The 22,222-nt window shown below is 50.2% G+C and overlaps 1 protein-coding gene across 1 annotated transcript in view; it reads right to left on the reverse strand.

Moving 5' to 3' along the window:
* LOC120024764 (ADAMTS-like protein 1) overlaps nt 1-22,222 on the reverse strand; it is an 88,022-nt gene that overhangs the window by 49,900 nt on the left and 15,900 nt on the right. Inside the window, exons 9-11 of the mRNA XM_038969050.1 lie at nt 2,128-2,338; nt 1,547-1,726; nt 1,087-1,240 (exon numbers count right to left, since the gene is read on the reverse strand). Coding sequence (XP_038824978.1) covers nt 1,087-1,240; nt 1,547-1,726; nt 2,128-2,338 — 545 coding nt within the window. The remainder of the gene's footprint in view (nt 1-1,086; nt 1,241-1,546; nt 1,727-2,127; nt 2,339-22,222) is intronic.

Here is a 22,222-nt window from a genome sequence, read left to right on the forward strand (position 1 = left end):
CACACACCGTAGGAGAGTGGACTATTTCCTTTACAGTGTGAACTCACACACACTCAGTGAACAACCATTGACCTTACTTCTGTATGCTTTTCAGATGTTCTCTTCATTCTGGAAGTACGCTTGGCTGCACTGAACAGTAGTTGGCTTACAGTGTGTGTGTGTGTGTGTGTGTGTGTGTGTGTGTGTGTGTGTGTGTGTGTGTGTGTGTGTGTGTGTGTGTGTGTGTGTGTGTGTGTGTGTGTGTGTGTGTGTAGATTGCGGTCAGTAATGGTGTACTGTTTGTACGTTGGCATAGATAACATGTATATACTGTAGGTAGATATATATACTGTATATATATATATATATATATATATATATATATATATATATATATATATATACATTTTTTGATTAGTTGGTTCAAATGTAAACATTCAAAGTGAGAACTGGAGCTGTCGATGGCCTGATAAAGAACAGTCATTTTGAAGGACGGAACATGTTCCTGTGTCTTTATTCTCATGGATAATCACTTTCCAGACATATAGATATCGAAGACTGTATACTTAGGTACAGTATGGTCACAGAGGCTGGATCACAAATGGTACCCTATTCTCTATACTACTTTGGATCACTTTCAAGTGTACATATTTAAGACTCCTACTCACCCATAGCATGTTCACAGTAAATACGTCCCAAATGGCACCCTATTTCCAAGTGCACTACTTTTGACCAGGACCCAATGGCACCATATTCCCTATATAGTACACACATTTTGAGAGAACAGGGTGCCATTTGGGATGCAGAGACTGTATGCTTTCAGAATCTCTAATCTGGTCTCATCTCTGTAGAGTTGAGCTTCACGGAGCGCTGACATCAGATGGAACAACACAAGACATTTTCCCCCAGACATGCAGACATGGGAAGTGTGTGTGTATGTGTGTGGTTGTATGTGTGTGAATGTGGGGTGTGTGTGTGTTTGTGTATGTGTTGTGTATGAGAGTGTGTGTGTGTATGAGTGTGTATGAGTTTGTATGAGTGTGTGCAAGTGTGTGTGTGTGTGTTTGTGTATGTGTTGTGTATGAGTGTGTGTGTGTGTGTACTCACTAGGGCAGGTGATCATTCGGCAGGTCCTGACCAGGGGTGGAGAGGAGAGGCCGTTGCAGAGCCTCCTCGCCAGCATCACCTCCTGTCCAGCTGAGGTCAGCCTCCGACACACTGGCTCCCGACGTTGGATTCCCAGACCACAGGACACAGAGCACTGCAACACACACATTTATAATGCATTTTGTTTGTTTACAACTTTGTGTAATCAAAATGGAATTGCCCTCCTCCTTTCACCGTCCCTCTTACAGGTCCTGACACTACCCCTCCTTCCCTCCCTCCACTCACCTCCCCCACTCTGCCTGCATCCATCTCTCTTCATCCCCCTGCAACCTCTCTACTCACATTCTCCTACTCTCCCTTCATCCCTCTCTCCTCCCTCCCCATCCCTCCATTAATCTTCTCCTACTCTCCTTCAGTCTCTCTCCTCCCTCTCTCTCCTCCCTCCCACATCCCCACTCACCTTCCCCCACTCTCCCCCGGCCATGTAGGGCAGACAGTCCGTCTTGGAGCAGGTCCTATGAGGGGCCGGTTTGGCCCCTGGGCATGCTGTGTCCCCCAGTGTCCAGTAGGCCCCCGTAGACAACAGCTGTTTACAGAACACCTTACGTACCTGGCTACCCCCGCCACAGGAGAGGGAGCACTGTGAGACAGAGAGAGAGAGAGACAGAGAGACAGAGAGATAACAGAGACAGAGAGACAGAGAGATGACAGCGACAGAGAGACATAGAGAGAGAATGTAGCAAAGGGCTTCTAAGAAATGTGGACAAAGCAAATGCTTTGATCAACCCATCCATCTATCCATCTATCCATCTATCCATCTATCCATCTATCCATCCGTAATAAACTTTGATGCCTAAAACGTATACCTAACACACACACACAAACACACACACACACACACACACACACACACACACAACACACACACACACACACACACACACACACACACACACACACACACACACACACACACACACACACACACACACACACACACACACACACACACACACACACACCACGGCCTCTCCTTAATACCTCCTGCCAGGGCTCAGTCTCCCATGCTGGAGGGCAGTCCACCTGGTTGCAGGGTTGAAGGATGGACGGCTTGAACTCCCTGCACTCGTTCTCTGACACACTCACACTATCCTGCTGCTCTACGGAGAGCACACGCATGCAGAACACACTCCTGGTCTGGATGCCCACCCCACACGACGCAGAGCAACGAGTCCACGCTGTCACCTCCCACCTAGGAGAGAGGGAGGGAGGATGTTACACACATAAATCATTACACTGAGAAACACACGCACAGACATGCGTGCGCACACACACACACACACACACACACACACACACACACACACACACACACACACACACACACACACACACACACACACACATGGTATGTTGTTTTTATGGAGGCGAGTGCAGATGCCATTCATGGCCATTATTTCCACTGAGAGAGAGGACCCATAGTGACTCCTCGTGTCATAAATGACTTTCATAAAGTAAAGATAAACACAAGGCAGGCCTGCCACTGTCATTAGTCCTTAGAAAGTGAGTTATAACAGCAGCACTGGAGAGAGAAAGGGAGGTGGGAGGGAGGGAGGGAGAGGGGTCAGAGAAGTTGGAGAGAGAGAGAGAGACAGAGAGAGACAGAGAGAGACAGAGACAGACAGACACAGAGAAAGACAGAGAGAGAGACAGAGAGCGAGACGTGAGGGGAAGAGAGGGAGCTAAGGGACTACTGGTCTCTGAGTTGCACTGGATCAGAACTCAGAAGCAGCCTTGAGTGTGTATAACCGTATGTGTGTGTGTGTGTAGAACTGTATGTGTGTGTGTGTGTAGAACTGTATGTGTGTGTTTGTGTGTATAACTGTATGTGTGTGTTTGTGTGTATAACTGTATGTATGTGTGTGTGTGTAGAACTGTATGTGTGTGTTTGTGTGTATAACTGTATGTGTGTGTGTGTGTGTGTGTGTGTAGAACTGTATGTGTGTGTGTTTGTGTTTATAACTGTATGTGTATAACTGTATGTGTGTGTGTGTGTGTGTGTGTGTGTGTGTGTGTGTGTGTGTGTGTGTGTGTGTGTGTGTGTGTGTGTGTGTGTGTGTGTGTGTAGAACTGTATGTATGTGTGTGTGTGTAGAACTGTATGTGTGTGTTTGTGTGTATAACTGTATGTGTGTGTGTGTGTGTGTGTGTGTGTGTGTGTGTGTGTGTGTGTGTGTGTGTGTGTGTGTGTGTGTGTAGAACTGTATGTGTGTGTGTTTGTGTTTATAACTGTATGTGTATAACTGTATGTGTGTGTGTGTGTGTGTGTGTGTGTGTGTGTGTGTGTGTGTGTGTGTGTGTGTGTGTGTGTGTGTGTGTGTGTGTGTGTGTGTAGAACTGTATGTATGTATGTGTGTGTAGAACTGTATGTGTGTGTTTGTGTGTATAACTGTATGTGTGTGTGTGTGTGTGTGTGTGTGTGTGTGTGTGTGTGTGTGTGTGTGTGTGTGTGTGTGTGTGTGTGTGTGTGTGTGTGTGTGTGTGTGTGTGTGTGTGTGTGTGTGTGTGTGTATAACTGTATGTGTGTGTGTGTGTGTGTGTGTGTGTGTGTGTGTGTGTGTGTGTGTGTGTAGAACTGTATGTGTGTGTTTGTGTGTATAACTGTATGTGTGTGTGTGTGTGTATAACTGTATGTGTATAACTGTATGTGTGTGTGTGTGTGTGTGTATAACTGTATGTGTGTGTGTGTGTGTTTATAAAGCACCCTACAGCTGTTTCCTGTGTACATCTATTACCCCAGTAGAAGACAGTAAATCAGCCAGTAGATGAGAAACCTACATCACTTTGGGAGCGTTTCTCTGTGTTCTTCTTCTCTCAGAGAATATGTGGTGAGAACCTGGTTGTAGTGCTTCCCTCAGCAAACCTACCCAGCAATCATTCAACCAATCAATCAATCAATCATTTAATCATTAAATAAACCCATTCATCCATCCATCTACCCATCCATCCATCCATCCACCCATCAGTCCATCCATCCATCCATCCATCCATCCATCCATTGTTTCATAAATGGTTCCTTCCAACCGTATGAAGTTAGATGTCATAGATGGAGACACCCTGCTAAGATCAAAATCTAATCACATGTTATTGGTCACATGCTTGGTAAACAACAGGTGGAGACTAACAGTGAAATGCTTAGTTACAGGACCTTCACAACAACACAGAGAGAAACAACAGGTATAGACTAACAGTGAAATGCTTAGTTACAGGCCCTTCACAACAACACAGAGAGAAACAACAGGTGTATACTAACAGTGAAATGCTTAGTTACAGGCCCTTCACAACAACACAGAGAGAAACAACAGGTGAAGACTAACAGTGAAATGCTTAGTTACAGGACCTTCCCAACAACACAGAGAGAAACAACAGGTGTAGACTAACAGTGAAATGCTTAGTTACAGGACCTTCACAACAACACAGAGAGAAACAACAGGTGTAGACTAACAGTGAAATGCTTAGTTACAGGCCCTTCCTAACAACAGGTGTAGACTAACAGTGAAATGCTTATTTACAGGCCCTTCCCAACAACACAGAGAGAAACAACAGGTGTAGACTAACAGTGAAATGCTTATTTACAGGCCCTTCCCAACAACACAGAGAGAAACAACAGGTGGAGACTAACAGTGAAATGCTTAGTTACAGGCCCTTCACAACAACACAGAGAGAAACAACAGGTGTATACTAACAGTGAAATGCTTAGTTACAGGCCCTTCACAACAACACAGAGAGAAACAACAGGTGTAGACTAACAGTGAAATGCTTAGTTACAGGCCCTTCACAACAACACAGAGAGAAACAACAGGTGTATACTAACAGTGAAATGCTTAGTTACAGGCCCTTCCCAACAACACAGAGAAAAACAACAGGTGTAGACTAACAGTCAAATGCTTAGTTACAGGCCCTTCCCAACAACAGAGAGAAACAACAGGTGTAAACTAACAGTGAAATGCTTAGTTACGGGCCCTTCCTAACAACAGGTGTAGACTAACAGTGAAATGCTTAGTTACAGGCCCTTCCTAACAACACAGAGAGAAACAACAGAGAAATAATAACACGAGGAATAAATCCACAATGAGTAACGATAACATGGCTATATGCACGGCGTACCAGTACAGAGTCGATGTGCAGGGTACGAGGTAATTGCGGTAGATATGTACATGTAGGTAGGGATAAAGTAACTAGCCAACAGGATAGATAATGAACAGTAGCAGCAGTGCCCTCCTGTCCTCCCTGTTCATGACTGCGGGGCCAAGTTTGCAGACGACACAACAGTAGTAGGCCCGATTACCAACAATGACGAGACCGCCAACAGTGAGGAGGTGAGGGCCCTGGCGGAGTGGTAACAGGAAAACAACCTCTCCCTCAACGTCAACAAAATGAAGGAGCTGATCGTAGACTACAGGGGACAGCAGAGGGAGCACGCCCCTATCCACATCGACGGGACAGCAGAGGGAGCACGCCCCTATCCACATCGACGGGACCGCAGTGGAGAGGGTGAAAAGCTTCAGATAAGTGACAGTCTGAAATGGTCCACCCAGACAGTGTGGTGAAGAAGGAGCAGCAGCACTCTGTTAGATCACTGTGTATGGTTGTGTATTGTTACATATTACTGCACTGTTGGAACTAGGAACACAACCATTTCGTAGCACCCGGAATAACATATGTGACTAATAACATTTTATTTGATTTGATATGTGATGAGTCAAAAGGGTCAATGAAGATAGTTAAATAATTAACCAAATAGCTACCTGGACTAACTATTTAGCAGTCTTATGCCTTACGCCTCGATCACACCGACAGCGTTATTGTGCAAAACGGTACGCACTATCACCTCGATATGTGAGCAACAAAAGTTCAACATTCACCTTCTGCTACCATTTCTGTCAAGCCGGCTACGCACACAATTTGATGAAATATGTTCGACAAATCCAAGGTGTGCAGCACACAGAACGCACTGCAACTGCCTCTGCAACGCCATGCTGCAAGGCAAACGCAGCGCTCCATTGGAAATGAATGTACTTCTGGTGTACCGAACGCTGTAGGAGAGAGATGGTGGCTGCGTCCCGAACGGCACCTATTCCTTATGTAGTGCACTACTTCTGACCAGGGCCCATAGGGTGTCATTTGGAACACAATCATGGTGCCTTCATCCACCGTCTTATGTAAGAGTGAGAAAGCAAAAGAGGAAACAGTGTTTATCTAAGAGGTCTATTTTAAGAGCTGCCGGATAACTGATGAGAATACCGTACCATCTTAGTACCTCAGAGACAACACTCCCAGGGCTTTGTTCTGACTGGGATCACAAGTATTTTTTTGTGCATCCCAAATGGAACCCTATTCTCTGTATAGTGCACTACATTTAACTAGGGCCCATAGGGCTCTGGTCAAGAGTTGTGCACTATGTAGGGAACAGTGTGCCATTTGGGATGCAGTCTTTGAGACGTCTGTATTTATAAGATCATAAATAGCACAGCAGTCTTCTACTCTGCAATAACCATCATCTTCATGAAACAGAAACCTGGATGCAGCCGACCACAAGAGAAGATCTACTGCTGACAAAACCTGCCATCAAAGTAGTTATTCTACTCTAAATGGTATATTTACTTCTGCTTTCTTTCTGTTTTTATGCATTATGATAAAACACTGCTCTTATTAGAGTCAATAAAACGATTTGATCTTAATCAAGATCAGCATTTTCCTGAACGCAGCGAGCACTAGCCCTCTGAGCCAGCTGTCCTGCTGCCTTTGGGTTAGTGATTGGAAAAACAATCTGTGATGTGTGTGTGTGTCTGTGATGTGTGTGTGATGTGTGTGTGTGTGTGTGTGTGTGTGTGTGTGTGTGTGTGTGTGTGTGTGTGTGTGTGTGTGTGTGTGTGTGTGTGTGTGTGTGTATATGTGCTTGACTCTCATCAAATTCTCTCTTAATGAGAGCACAGTCTGACTAGCCATTTAGAATCAATCAGAGACTTTTCCTTGAACATTAACCAGGTTCCTGCCTCTTTTGCTCAAACACACACACACACACACACACACACACACACACACACACACACACACACACACACACACACACACACACACACACACACACACACACACACAAACACACACACACACACACACACACACACACACACACACACACACACACACACACTTGCTCTCTCTCAGTTTCTCTCTCTCTCTTGTTACGACCGTTCAATGTTAGCCACAGATATAACCATACACTACCCTGCAGACCATATTTTACAGGTTAGCTAGACTCATATCCGTGAGCATGTGTCCCAAGAGAAACAGACCAAGAGAAAAATAAACGTACCCGTAATAGCGCCATTGTGTGGTCGATATCAATTTTCTTGCACATTTCCAGTCCTCACATTGTTTGGAACATGTGTACCAAGTTCCGTTACAAAACGAATATCCGTGACTGATTTATATGCATTTATGTGACAGAACACGCCCAAGTGAATGTTTATTTGTCAGTTGCGGCAATGTTGTTTGACGCACTAACCTGGATTATAATTTGCTTACAGACCTTGGTCTATAGATTTCAGATATCAAGTTTGGTGAAGATCGAGTCATTCGGTGCCAGAGGAGTAGTGTTTTAAGTGTTTTTCACAAAATAAAAAATGGTGGAAAATCCATCATAACGAATTTTATGGATTCTTGAGGCAAGTTTGTTCTGTGTGAGGAGAGGGAAATATGTATAACATTTCATGGCTCCAGGTCACACAGGATGCGGGGGCTGACCTTTCAAAGTTTGTATTTTCAATCGCTTGTTATAGAGCCACTATGTGGCCAATCGGCATGGTATTGCATGAGAGGGTGTGACTCTTGGGCCTTTACCATGTTGCTAAGTTACACAATCCTGGGCCTTTTCATCTCACAGGAATTAGAATTTTATCACCAAAACAGCAGAAAAAGGAACACAATAATAACAATAAGGAAGTGGAACAAATACAAGAGAGTTTCAGCAGCTTTGCAGCTTGAACCCCAAACAATAAAATATAAGACTACTAACACAAAGTAAACAGCTCAGTAGAACAGAATAAACATTTTAACATCAGTATAATACAGGAAGGGATCATTTATAGTCCAATATTTACAAGTGTATTGGGTAGGTGGGGAAGTATATAAATTGAGCAGTATAATAAGAGTCTGGTAGCAGCAGTTGTGATGTGTAGCATGAATGTATGTGTGTGTGTGTGTGTGTGTGTGTGTGTGTGTGTGTGTGTGTGTGTGTGTGTGTGTGTGTGTGTGTGTGTGTGTGTGTGTGTGTGTGTGTGTGTGTGTGTGTGTGTGCTAAGGTGCAGAGAATCAGAGCAGGTGGTCAGTCCAGTTTAAGTGTTCAGCAGTCTAATAGCTTGTAGAAACTGTCTCTGATCCTGTTGGTATCAGACCTTCTGTTCCGATACCGTCTGCCCGACGGGAAGGGAGAGAACAGCTCGTGGCTGGCATGTGTGGAGTCCTTGATGATGCTGTATGCCTTCCTCAGGCACTGTTTCAAGTAGATTTCGTGGAATGCGTGGGAGTACGGTCCCAGTGATTTACTGGGCCGTCTTCACCACCCGCTGGAGGGCCTTGCAGTCGTGGACGGAGCAATTCCTTTACCAGGCCGTGATGTAACCAGTCAGGATGCTCTCGATGGTGCAGCGGTAGTATTTGGAGAGGACCCGGGGCGGCGTGTCATATTTCTTCAGACGCTTTAAGGAAGTAGAGACGCTGTTGTGCCCTCTTGACAAGAGTGTTGGTGTTGTTGGTCAATGGCATGGCTGGTACCCACACTTACCAACCTCTCCATGCCCACTGTCCTATAGCCACAGACTTGGGGTGTATCTCAATAGTGGGATTGAAGGGAAGGAGATGAAGGAAGGGGAGCTGCTTTAGACTATTGAGATACACCCAGGATCAGGGACAAACGCTACTCCTGGCTGGTATGGGCTGTCACCCAAATCCCTGCCCACCTCCATGCCCACTGTCTGTGTGGCATCATAGGGCTGTCTGTGTGGAATCATAGGGCTGTCTGTGTGGCATCATAGGGCTGTCTGTGTGGCATCATAGGGCTGTCTGTGTGGCATCATAGGGCTGTCTGTGTGGCATCATAGGGCTGTCTGTGTGGCATCATAGGGCTGTCCGTGTGGCATCATAGGGCTGTCCGTGTGGCATCATAGGGCTGTCTGTGTGGCATCATAGGGCTGTCCGCGTGGCATCATAGGGCTGTCTGTGTGGCATCATAGGGCTGTCCGTATGGCATCATAGGGCTGTCCGTGTGGCATCATAGGGCTGTCTGGGTGGCATCATAGGGATGTCTCTGTGGCATCATAGGGCTGTCTGTGTGGCATCATAGGGTTGTCTGTGTGGCATCATAGGGCTGTCTGCGTGGCATCATAGGGTTGTCTGTGTGGCATCATAGGGCTGTCTGCGTGGCATCATAGGGCTGTCTGTGTGGCATCATAGGGCTGTCTGTGTGGCATCATAGGGCTGTCTGTGTGGCATCATAGGGCTGTCTGTGTGGCATCATAGGGCTGTCTGAATGAACAAGCCTTGCGTGAGCTCAACTCTGGGGCCAGAGAGTCTGCTGTGTTTCTGCGGTTGGAGAAACAACTTTACTCAGGTTACTGCTGAAGCCATTAGTAGTTGTTATGTCAGACCACAAACTCCAATTGTATTATTATTCAAGCCTCTCCACGATGCAGTAATCATCTAGATGTATATTCTAAGTTTGATTCCACCATAGAAAACAGAAATGTATTTGCAATGTTTATCCTAACTTTAATTACAAAGATGAACCTCATTTCCAAGTTATTCTAATGTTGAATGAAAAATTATTTGTTTTTAGAAGCTGTGCTTCACTCAAAAGGTATGTCTTCGTCCCAAATGGCTCCCTAATATCTATTTAGTGCACTTTGGGCCCTGGTCAAAAGTAGTGCACTATATAGGGAATAGGGTACAATTTGGGACTAAACCTATGTCTCTGTAGGAATATATGGCTGACACTTAAATGATTTCATAACAAGTAAAAAAAAAACACTAGTTGAGACCTTGCCAGTGATATTGGAACCACCTGCGTTCTGTGAATGTTAAAAACTACACACGCTAGTTCCATGGATTGTGACGGCAATTTGGGGCTTGGTTGGTTGATCCTTATCTTTAGGTCTGGCTCTGGGTACTGTGTGTGTCGGCCTGTATCTGTCTCTGGGTACTGTGTGTGTCGGCCTGTGTCTGGCTCTGGGTACTGTGCGTGTCTGCCTGTCTGGCTCTGGGTACTGTGTGTCGGCCTGTATCTGTCTCTGGGTACTGTGTGTGTCTGCCTGTATCTGTCTCTGGGTACTGTGTGTGTCGCCCTGTCTGGCTCTGGGTACTGTGTGTGTCGGCCTGTATCTGTCTCTGGGTACTGTGTGTGTCGCCCTGTCTGGCTCTGGGTACTGTGTGTGTCGCCCTGTCTGGCTCTGGGTACTGTGTGTGTCGCCCTGTCTGGCTCTGGGTACTGTGTGTGTCTGCCTGTATCTGTCTCTGGGTACTGTGTGTGTCTGCCTGTCTGGCTCTGGGTACTGTGTGTGTCGGCCTGTCTGGCTCTGGGTACTGCGTGTGTCTGCCTGTATCTGTCTCTGGGTACTGTGTGTGTCTGCCTGTCTGGCTCTGGGTACTGCGTGTGTCGGCCTGTCTGGCTCTGGGTACTGCGTGTGTCTGCCTGTATCTGTCTCTGGGTACTGTGTGTGTCTGCCTGTCTGGCTCTGGGTACTGCGTGTGTCGGCCTGTCTGGCTCTGGGTACTCCGTGTGTCTGCCTGTATCTGTCTCTGGGTACTGTGTGTGTCGCCCTGTCTGGCTCTGGGTACTGCGTGTGTCTGCCTGTCTGGCTCTGGGTACTGTGTGTGTCGGCCTGTCTGGCTCTGGGTACTGCGTGTGTCTGCCTGTATCTGTCTCTGGGTACTGTGTGTCGGCCTGTCTGGCTCTGGGTACTGCGTGTGTCGGCCTGTCTGGCTCTGGGTACTGCGTGTGTCTGCCTGTATCTGTCTCTGGGTACTGTGCGTGTCTGCCTGTCTGGCTCTGGGTACTGCGTGTGTCGGCCTGTCTGGCTCTGGGTACTGCGTGTGTCGGCCTGTCTGGCTCTGGGTACTGCGTGTGTCTGCCTGTATCTGTCTCTGGGTACTGTGCGTGTCTGCCTGTCTGGCTCTGGGTACTGCGTGTGTCGGCCTGTCTGGCTCTGGGTACTGCGTGTGTCTGCCTGTATCTGTCTCTGGGTACTGTGTGTGTCGCCCTGTCTGTCTCTGGGTACTGTGTGTGTCTGCCTGTATCTGTCTCTGGGTACTGTGTGTGTCTGCCTGTCTGGCTCTGGGTACTGTGTGTGTCGGCCTGTCTGGCTCTGGGTACTGCGTGTGTCTGCCTGTATCTGTCTCTGGGTACTGTGTGTGTCTGCCTGTCTGGCTCTGGGTACTGCGTGTGTCGGCCTGTCTGGCTCTGGGTACTGCGTGTGTCTGCCTGTATCTGTCTCTGGGTACTGTGTGTGTCTGCCTGTCTGGCTCTGGGTACTGCGTGTGTCGGCCTGTCTGGCTCTGGGTACTCCGTGTGTCTGCCTGTATCTGTCTCTGGGTACTGTGTGTGTCGCCCTGTCTGGCTCTGGGTACTGCGTGTGTCTGCCTGTCTGGCTCTGGGTACTGTGTGTGTCGGCCTGTCTGGCTCTGGGTACTGCATGTGTCTGCCTGTATCTGTCTCTGGGTACTGTGTGTCGGCCTGTCTGGCTCTGGGTACTGCGTGTGTCGGCCTGTCTGGCTCTGGGTACTGCGTGTGTCTGCCTGTATCTGTCTCTGGGTACTGTGCGTGTCTGCCTGTCTGGCTCTGGGTACTGCGTGTGTCGGCCTGTCTGGCTCTGGGTACTGCGTGTGTCGGCCTGTCTGGCTCTGGGTACTGCGTGTGTCTGCCTGTATCTGTCTCTGGGTACTGTGCGTGTCTGCCTGTCTGGCTCTGGGTACTGCGTGTGTCGGCCTGTCTGGCTCTGGGTACTGCGTGTGTCTGCCTGTATCTGTCTCTGGGTACTGTGTGTGTCGCCCTGTCTGGCTCTGGGTACTGCGTGTGTCGGCCTGTCTGGCTCTGGGTACTGTGTGTGTCGGCCTGTCTGGCTCTGGGTACTGCGTGTGTCTGCCTGTATCTGTCTCTGGGTACTGTGTGTGTCTGCCTGTATCTGTCTCTGGGTACTGCGTGTGTCTGCCTGTCTGGCTCTGGGTACTGTGTGTGTCGGCCTGTCTGGCTCTGGGTACTGTGTGTGTCGGCCTGTCTGGCTCTGGGTACTGTGTGTGTCTGCCTGTATCTGTCTCTGGGTACTGCGTGTGTCGGCCTGTCTGGCTCTGGGTACTGCGTGTGTCGGCCTGTCTGGCTCTGGGTACTGCGTGTGTCTGCCTGTCTGGCTCTGGGTACTGTGTGTGTCGGCCTGTCTGGCTCTGGGTACTGCGCGTGTCTGCCTGTATCTGTCTCTGGGTACTGTGTGTCGGCCTGTCTGGCTCTGGGTACTGCGTGTGTCGGCCTGTCTGGCTCTGGGTACTGCGTGTGTCTGCCTGTATCTGTCTCTGGGTACTGTGCGTGTCTGCCTGTCTGGCTCTGGGTACTGCGTGTGTCGGCCTGTCTGGCTCTGGGTACTGCGTGTGTCGGCCTGTCTGGCTCTGGGTACTGCGTGTGTCTGCCTGTATCTGTCTCTGGGTACTGTGCGTGTCTGCCTGTCTGGCTCTGGGTACTGCGTGTGTCGGCCTGTCTGGCTCTGGGTACTGCGTGTGTCTGCCTGTATCTGTCTCTGGGTACTGTGTGTGTCGCCCTGTCTGGCTCTGGGTACTGCGTGTGTCGGCCTGTCTGGCTCTGGGTACTGTGTGTGTCGGCCTGTCTGGCTCTGGGTACTGCGTGTGTCTGCCTGTATCTGTCTCTGGGTACTGTGTGTGTCTGCCTGTATCTGTCTCTGGGTACTGCGTGTGTCTGCCTGTCTGGCTCTGGGTACTGCGTGTGTCTGCCTGTCTGGCTCTGGGTACTGTGTGTGTCTGCCTGTCTGGCTCTGGGTACTGCGTGTGTCGGCCTGTCTGGCTCTGGGTACTGCGTGTGTCTGCCTGTATCTGTCTCTGGGTACTGTGTGTGTCGCCCTGTCTGGCTCTGGGTACTGCGTGTGTCGGCCTGTCTGGCTCTGGGTACTGCGTGTGTCTGCCTGTATCTGTCTCTGGGTACTGTGTGTGTCGCCCTGTCTGGCTCTGGGTACTGCGTGTGTCGGCCTGTCTGGCTCTGGGTACTGTGTGTGTCGGCCTGTCTGGCTCTGGGTACTGTGTGTCGGCCTGTATCTGTCTCTGGGTACTGCGTGTGTCGGCCTGTCTGGCTCTGGGTACTGCGTGTGTCGGCCTGTCTGGCTCTGGGTACTGCGTGTGTCTGCCTGTATCTGTCTCTGGGTACTGCGTGTGTCTGCCTGTATCTGTCTCTGGGTACTGTGTGTGTCGCCCTGTCTGGCTCTGGGTACTGCGTGTGTCGGCCTGTCTGGCTCTGGGTACTGTGTGTGTCGGCCTGTCTGGCTCTGGGTACTGCGTGTGTCTGCCTGTATCTGTCTCTGGGTACTGTGTGTGTCTGCCTGTATCTGTCTCTGGGTACTGTGTGTGTCTGCCTGTCTGGCTCTGGGTACTGCGTGTGTCTGCCTGTCTGGCTCTGGGTACTGCGTGTGTCTGCCTGTCTGGCTCTGGGTACTGCGTGTGTCTGCCTGTCTGGCTCTGGGTACTGTGTGTGTCGGCCTATATCTGTCTCTGGGACTGTGTGTGTCGGCCTGTCTGGCTCTGGGTACTGTGTGTGTCGGCCTGTCTGGCTCTGGGTACTGTGTGTGTCTGCCTGTATCTGTCTCTGGGACAGTGTGTGTCGGCCTGTCTGGCTCTGGGTACTGTGTGTGTCGCCCTGTCTGGCTCTGGGTACTGTGTGTGTCTGCCTGTCTGGCTCTGGGTACTGTGTGTGTCGGCCTGTCTGTCTCTGGGTACTGTGTGTGTCGCCCTGTCTGTCTCTGGGTACTGTGTGTGTCGGCCTGTCTGGCTCTGGGTACTGTGTGTGTCGGCCTGTCTGGCTCTGGGTACTGTGTGTGTCGGCCTGTCTGGCTCTGGGTACTGTGTGTGTCTGCCTGTATCTGTCTCTGGGTACTGTGTGTGTCTGCCTGTATCTGTCTCTGGGTACTGTGTGTGTCTGCCTGTATCTGTCTCTGGGTACTGTGTGTGTCGGCCTGTCTGGGTCTGGGTACTGTGTGTGTCGGCCTGTCTGGCTCTGGGTACTGTGTGTGTCGGCCTGTCTGGGTCTGAGTACTGTGTGTGTCTGCCTGTATCTGTCTCTGGGACTGTGTGTGTCGGCCTGTCTGGCTCTGGGTACTGTGTGTGTCGGCCTGTCTGGCTCTGGGTACTGTGTGTGTCTGCCTGTATCTGTCTCTGGGACTGTGTGTGTCGGCCTGTCTGGCTCTGGGTACTGTGTGTGTCGCCCTGTCTGGCTCTGGGTACTGTGTGTGTCTGCCTGTCTGGCTCTGGGTACTGCGTGTGTCTGCCTGTATCTGTCTCTGGGTACTATGTGTGTCTGCCTGTATCTGTCTCTGAGTACTGTGTGTGTCTGCCTGTATCTGTCTCTGGGTACTATGTGTGTCTGCCTGTATCTGTCTCTGGGTACTGTGTGTGTCTGCCTGTATCTGTCTCTGGGTACAATGTGTGTCTGCCTGTATCTGTCTCTGGGTACTGTGTGTGTCTGCCTGTATCTGTCTCTGGGTACTGTGTGTGTCTGCCTGTATCTGTCTCTGGGTACTGTGTGTGTCTGCCTGTCTGGCTCTGGGTACTGCGTGTGTCTGCCTGTATCTGTCTCTGGGTACTGTGTGTGTCGCCCTGTCTGGCTCTGGGTACTGCGTGTGTCGGCCTGTCTGGCTCTGGGTACTGTGTGTGTCGGCCTGTCTGGCTCTGGGTACTGTGTGTGTCTGCCTGTATCTGTCTCTGGGTACTGCGTGTGTCGGCCTGTCTGGCTCTGGGTACTGCGTGTGTCGGCCTGTCTGGCTCTGGGTACTGCGTGTGTCTGCCTGTATCTGTCTCTGGGTACTGCGTGTGTCTGCCTGTATCTGTCTCTGGGTACTGTGTGTGTCGCCCTGTCTGGCTCTGGGTACTGCGTGTGTCGGCCTGTCTGGCTCTGGGTACTGTGTGTGTCGGCCTGTCTGGCTCTGGGTACTGCGTGTGTCTGCCTGTATCTGTCTCTGGGTACTGTGTGTGTCTGCCTGTATCTGTCTCTGGGTACTGTGTGTGTCTGCCTGTCTGGCTCTGGGTACTGCGTGTGTCTGCCTGTCTGGCTCTGGGTACTGCGTGTGTCTGCCTGTCTGGCTCTGGGTACTGCGTGTGTCTGCCTGTCTGGCTCTGGGTACTGTGTGTGTCGGCCTGTATCTGTCTCTGGGACTGTGTGTGTCGGCCTGTCTGGCTCTGGGTACTGTGTGTGTCGGCCTGTCTGGCTCTGGGTACTGTGTGTGTCTGCCTGTATCTGTCTCTGGGACTGTGTGTGTCGGCCTGTCTGGCTCTGGGTACTGTGTGTGTCGCCCTGTCTGGCTCTGGGTACTGTGTGTGTCTGCCTGTCTGGCTCTGGGTACTGTGTGTGTCGGCCTGTCTGTCTCTGGGTACTGTGTGTGTCGCCCTGTCTGTCTCTGGGTACTGTGTGTGTCGGCCTGTCTGGCTCTGGGTACTGTGTGTGTCGGCCTGTCTGGCTCTGAGTACTGTGTGTGTCGGCCTGTCTGGCTCTGGGTACTGCGTGTGTCTGCCTGTATCTGTCTCTGGGTACTGTGTGTGTCGCCCTGTCTGGCTCTGGGTACTGCGTGTGTCGGCCTGTCTGGCTCTGGGTACTGTGTGTGTCGGCCTGTCTGGCTCTGGGTACTGTGTGTGTCTGCCTGTATCTGTCTCTGGGTACTGCGTGTGTCGGCCTGTCTGGCTCTGGGTACTGCGTGTGTCGGCCTGTCTGGCTCTGGGTACTGCGTGTGTCTGCCTGTATCTGTCTCTGGGTACTGCGTGTGTCTGCCTGTATCTGTCTCTGGGTACTGTGTGTGTCGCCCTGTCTGGCTCTGGGTACTGCGTGTGTCGGCCTGTCTGGCTCTGGGTACTGTGTGTGTCGGCCTGTCTGGCTCTGGGTACTGCGTGTGTCTGCCTGTATCTGTCTCTGGGTACTGTGTGTGTCTGCCTGTATCTGTCTCTGGGTACTGTGTGTGTCTGCCTGTCTGGCTCTGGGTACTGCGTGTGTCTGCCTGTCTGGCTCTGGGTACTGCGTGTGTCTGCCTGTCTGGCTCTGGGTACTGCGTGTGTCTGCCTGTCTGGCTCTGGGTACTGTGTGTGTCGGCCTGTATCTGTCTCTGGGACTGTGTGTGTCGGCCTGTCTGGCTCTGGGTACTGTGTGTGTCGGCCTGTCTGGCTCTGGGTACTGTGTGTGTCTGCCTGTATCTGTCTCTGGGACTGCGTGTGTCTGCCTGTATCTGTCTCTGGGTACTGCGTGTGTCTGCCTGTATCTGTCTCTGGGTACTGTGTGTGTCGCCCTGTCTGGCTCTGGGTACTGCGTGTGTCGGCCTGTCTGGCTCTGGGTACTGTGTGTGTCGGCCTGTCTGGCTCTGGGTACTGCGTGTGTCTGCCTGTATCTGTCTCTGGGTACTGTGTGTGTCTGCCTGTATCTGTCTCTGGGTACTGTGTGTGTCTGCCTGTCTGGCTCTGGGTACTGCGTGTGTCTGCCTGTCTGGCTCTGGGTACTGCGTGTGTCTGCCTGTCTGGCTCTGGGTACTGCGTGTGTCTGCCTGTCTGGCTCTGGGTACTGTGTGTGTCGGCCTGTATCTGTCTCTGGGACTGTGTGTGTCGGCCTGTCTGGCTCTGGGTACTGTGTGTGTCGGCCTGTCTGGCTCTGGGTACTGTGTGTGTCTGCCTGTATCTGTCTCTGGGACTGTGTGTGTCGGCCTGTCTGGCTCTGGGTACTGTGTGTGTCGCCCTGTCTGGCTCTGGGTACTGTGTGTGTCTGCCTGTCTGGCTCTGGGTACTGTGTGTGTCGGCCTGTCTGTCTCTGGGTACTGTGTGTGTCGCCCTGTCTGTCTCTGGGTACTGTGTGTGTCGGCCTGTCTGGCTCTGGGTACTGTGTGTGTCGGCCTGTCTGGCTCTGAGTACTGTGTGTGTCGGCCTGTCTGGCTCTGGGTACTGCGTGTGTCTGCCTGTATCTGTCTCTGGGTACTGTGTGTGTCGCCCTGTCTGGCTCTGGGTACTGCGTGTGTCGGCCTGTCTGGCTCTGGGTACTGTGTGTGTCGGCCTGTCTGGCTCTGGGTACTGTGTGTGTCTGCCTGTATCTGTCTCTGGGTACTGCGTGTGTCGGCCTGTCTGGCTCTGGGTACTGCGTGTGTCGGCCTGTCTGGCTCTGGGTACTGCGTGTGTCTGCCTGTATCTGTCTCTGGGTACTGCGTGTGTCTGCCTGTATCTGTCTCTGGGTACTGTGTGTGTCGCCCTGTCTGGCTCTGGGTACTGCGTGTGTCGGCCTGTCTGGCTCTGGGTACTGTGTGTGTCGGCCTGTCTGGCTCTGGGTACTGCGTGTGTCTGCCTGTATCTGTCTCTGGGTACTGTGTGTGTCTGCCTGTATCTGTCTCTGGGTACTGTGTGTGTCTGCCTGTCTGGCTCTGGGTATTGCGTGTGTCTGCCTGTCTGGCTCTGGGTACTGCGTGTGTCTGCCTGTCTGGCTCTGGGTACTGCGTGTGTCTGCCTGTCTGGCTCTGGGTACTGTGTGTGTCGGCCTGTATCTGTCTCTGGGACTGTGTGTGTCGGCCTGTCTGGCTCTGGGTACTGTGTGTGTCGGCCTGTCTGGCTCTGGGTACTGTGTGTGTCTGCCTGTATCTGTCTCTGGGACTGTGTGTGTCGGCCTGTCTGGCTCTGGGTACTGTGTGTGTCGCCCTGTCTGGCTCTGGGTACTGTGTGTTTCTGCCTGTCTGGCTCTGGGTACTGTGTGTGTCGGCCTGTCTGTCTCTGGGTACTGTGTGTGTCGCCCTGTCTGGCTCTGGGTACTGTGTGTGTCGGCCTGTCTGGCTCTGGGTACTGTGTGTGTCGGCCTGTCTGGCTCTGGGTACTGTGTGTGTCGGCCTGTCTGGCTCTGGGTACTGTGTGTGTCTGCCTGTATCTGTCTCTGGGTACTGTGTGTGTCTGCCTGTATCTGTCTCTGGGTACTGTGTGTGTCTGCCTGTATCTGTCTCTGGGTACTGTGTGTGTCGGCCTGTCTGGGTCTGGGTACTGTGTGTGTCGGCCTGTCTGGCTCTGGGTACTGTGTGTGTCGGCCTGTCTGGGTCTGAGTACTGTGTGTGTCTGCCTGTATCTGTCTCTGGGACTGTGTGTGTCGGCCTGTCTGGCTCTGGGTACTGTGTGTGTCGGCCTGTCTGGCTCTGGGTACTGTGTGTGTCTGCCTGTATCTGTCTCTGGGACTGTGTGTGTCGGCCTGTCTGGCTCTGGGTACTGTGTGTGTCGCCCTGTCTGGCTCTGGGTACTGTGTGTGTCTGCCTGTCTGGCTCTGGGTACTGTGTGTGTCGGCCTGTCTGTCTCTGGGTACTGTGTGTGTCGGCCTGTCTGGCTCTGGGTACTGTGTGTGTCGGCCTGTCTGGCTCTGGGTACTGTGTGTGTCTGCCTGTATCTGTCTCTGGGTACTGTGTGTGTCGGCCTGTCTGGGTCTGGGTACTGCGTGTGTCTGCCTGTATCTGTCTCTGGGTACTATGTGTGTCTGCCTGTATCTGTCTCTGAGTACTGTGTGTGTCTGCCTGTATCTGTCTCTGGGTACTATGTGTGTCTGCCTGTATCTGTCTCTGGGTACTGTGTGTGTCTGCCTGTATCTGTCTCTGGGTACAATGTGTGTCTGCCTGTATCTGTCTCTGGGTACTGTGTGTGTCTGCCTGTATCTGTCTCTGGGTACTGTGTGTGTCTGCCTGTATCTGTCTCTGGGTACTGTGTGTGTCTGCCTGTCTGGCTCTGAGTACTGTGTGTGTCTGCCTGTATCTGTCTCTGGGTACTATGTGTGTCTGCCTGTATCTGTCTCTGAGTACCGTGTGTGTCTGCCTGTATCTGTCTCTGAGTACTGTGTGTGTCTGCCTGTATCTGTCTCTGGGACTGTGTGCGTCTGCCTGTATCTGTCTCTGAGTACTGTGTGTGTCTGCCTGTATCTGTCTCTGGGACTGTGTGTGTCTGCCTGTATCTGTCTCTGGGTAATGCACACACGCTGGCACGCACACACACACACACGGCCCTAACACATCTGGACAAGAGGAACACCTATGTGAGAATGCTGTTCATTGACTAAGTTCAGCATTCAACACTATTGCTCCCTTCAAGCTTGACACCAAGCTCAAAGCCCTGGGTCTGAACACCACCCTCTGCAACTAGATCCTGGACTTCCTGACGAGCAGACCACAGGCTGCGAGGATTGGCAACAACATCTCCTCCACACTGACTCTTAACACAGGGGCCCCCCAGGGGTGTGTCCTCACTCCTCTGCTGTACTCCCTGTTCACCCATGACTGTGTGGCGACACCCACTCCATCATCAGGTTTGCTGACCACACCACGGTTGTAGGCCTGAGTCAGCCTATAGGGATGTGAGTGAACTGGCAGGACAACAAGCTTTCCCTCAATATCAGCAGAACAAAGGAGTTTATTGTCGACTTCAGGATGCAGATGAGGGAACACGCCCCGATCCACATCAACGGCACTGCAGTAGAAAGAGTCAGCAGTTTAAGGTTCCTTCATGTCCACTTCACCGAGGACTTGACATGGACCAACAACACCACCACTCTTCTCAAGAGGGTACAACAGGATTTTTACTTCTTAACTTCTTATGGCTGCAATCCCGGTAACAGGATCGATATGACAACAGCCAGTGAAAGTGCAGGGCGCCAAATTCAAAAAACAGAAATCTCATAATTAAAATTCCTCAGACATACATGTGTCTTATACAATTTTAAAGGTAATCTTGTTGTTAATCCCACCAAAGTGTCCGATTCAGCGAAAGCACTACAAACGATTATGTTAGGTCACACCAAACCACAATAAGCACAGCCATTTTTCCAGCGAAAGGTAGCAGTCACAAAAAGCAAAAATATAGCTAAATTAATCACTAACCTTTGATGATCTTCATCAGATGACACTCATAGGACTTCATGTTACACAAAACATGCATGTTTTGTTTGATAAAGTTCATATTTATATTAAAAAATCTGAGTTTACATTGGCGCATTACATTCACTAGTTCCAAAAACATCCATTGATAGTGCATAGCCACATCGTTTCAACAGAAATACTCATCATAAATGTAGATGATAATACAAGTTATACACATGGAATTATAGATATACCTCTCCTTAATGCAACCGCTGTGTCAGATTTCAAAAATACTTTACGGAAAAAGCAAACCATGCAATAATCTGAGACGGAGCTCAGAACAAGAGTCAAATTAGCCGCCATGTTGGAGTCAACAGAAACCAGAAATTACATGATAAATATTCCCTTACCTTTGATGATCTTCATCACAATGCACTCCCAGGAATCCCAGGTCCACAATAAATGCTTGATTTGTTTGATAATGTCCGTTATCTATGTCCAATTAGCTACTTTGGTTAGCGCGTTTGGTAAACAATTCCAAAGTCACAAAGCGCGTTCACTAAAACGTGACGAAATGTCCAAAAGTTCCGTAACAGTCAGTAGAAACATGTCAAACGATGTATTGAATCAATCTTTAGAATGTTGTTAACATACATCTTGAATAACGTTCCAACCGGAGAATTACATTGACTTCAGATGAGCGATGGAACGGAGCTGCCTCTCACGTGAACGCGCGTGGTCAAAGCGTGGTCACCTCATGGCAGTGGTTACTCATTCCTGTCTCCTTCGGCCCCCCTTCACAGTAGAGTCATCAGACAAAGTTCTATTGACATCTAGTGGAAGCAGTAGGAAGTGAAAACTCATCCATATCTCGCTGTAATTTCAATGGGAGCTTGGTTGAAAATTGACCAGCCTAAGAAAAAATCCAAACAGGAAGTGGAACTTCTCAGGTTTTTGCCTGTCATATGAGTTCTGTTATACTCACAGGCATAATTCAAACAGTTTTAAAAACTTCAGAGTGTTTTCTATCCAATACTAATAATAATATGCATATATTAGCAACTATGACTGAGGAGCAGGCCGTTTACTCTGGGCACCTCTGTGCACCTTTCATCCAAGCTACTCAATACTGCCCAGGCAGCCATAAGAAGTTAAGGCAGCTTAAGAAATTCAGCGTGCCACACCGGATCCTCTCCAAATACTACCACTGCACCATCGAAAGCATCCTGACTGGTTACCTCACAGCCTGGTATTTGGAATGGCTCTGTCTACGACTGCAAGGCCCTCCAGCGGGTGGTGAAGATGGCCCAGTACATCACTGGGGTGTGTTCCCACCCATCCAGGACATCTACTTGAAATGGTGCCTGAGGAAGACAGTTTCTATCTACAAGTATGCTGAACGCTTGAACTGGACTGACCATTTGCACTGACTTTCTGCACCTTTGCACTTACATCACAATTGCTGCTAACAGACTTATATTTACTAATGCTAATACAGCACAATTTAAACACTTGCCCCCCAATCCCCCCCTTCCCCAATACATGTGTAAATATTGTACTAGAATTTGTGCCTTCCTGTATTATACTTATGCTAAAATGCTTATTTCTATTCCACTGAGCCATTTACTTTATGTTTGTAGTTTTATATTTTATTATTTGTTATTGTTGTTGCATTGTCGAGAAGCAACCTGAAAGTTAGCATTTCGTTGGACAGTTATACCATGTGTATCCTGTTCATACAACTAATAAAACTTAAAACTTAAAAAGCACACACACACACACACACACACACACACACACACACACACACACACACACACACACACACACACACACACACACACACACACACACACACACACACACACAAACAGGGGTATGCTAATGAGCGTATATTGTTGTAAATGAGTTGTTGTGATTGGCCTGACCTTCAACCCAGCCAGCCAGTCAGAAGAGGATTGCCTAATGTGTGTT

This window comes from Salvelinus namaycush, chromosome 30 (assembly GCF_016432855.1).
Source record: "Salvelinus namaycush isolate Seneca chromosome 30, SaNama_1.0, whole genome shotgun sequence".
NCBI lineage: Eukaryota > Metazoa > Chordata > Actinopteri > Salmoniformes > Salmonidae > Salvelinus > Salvelinus namaycush.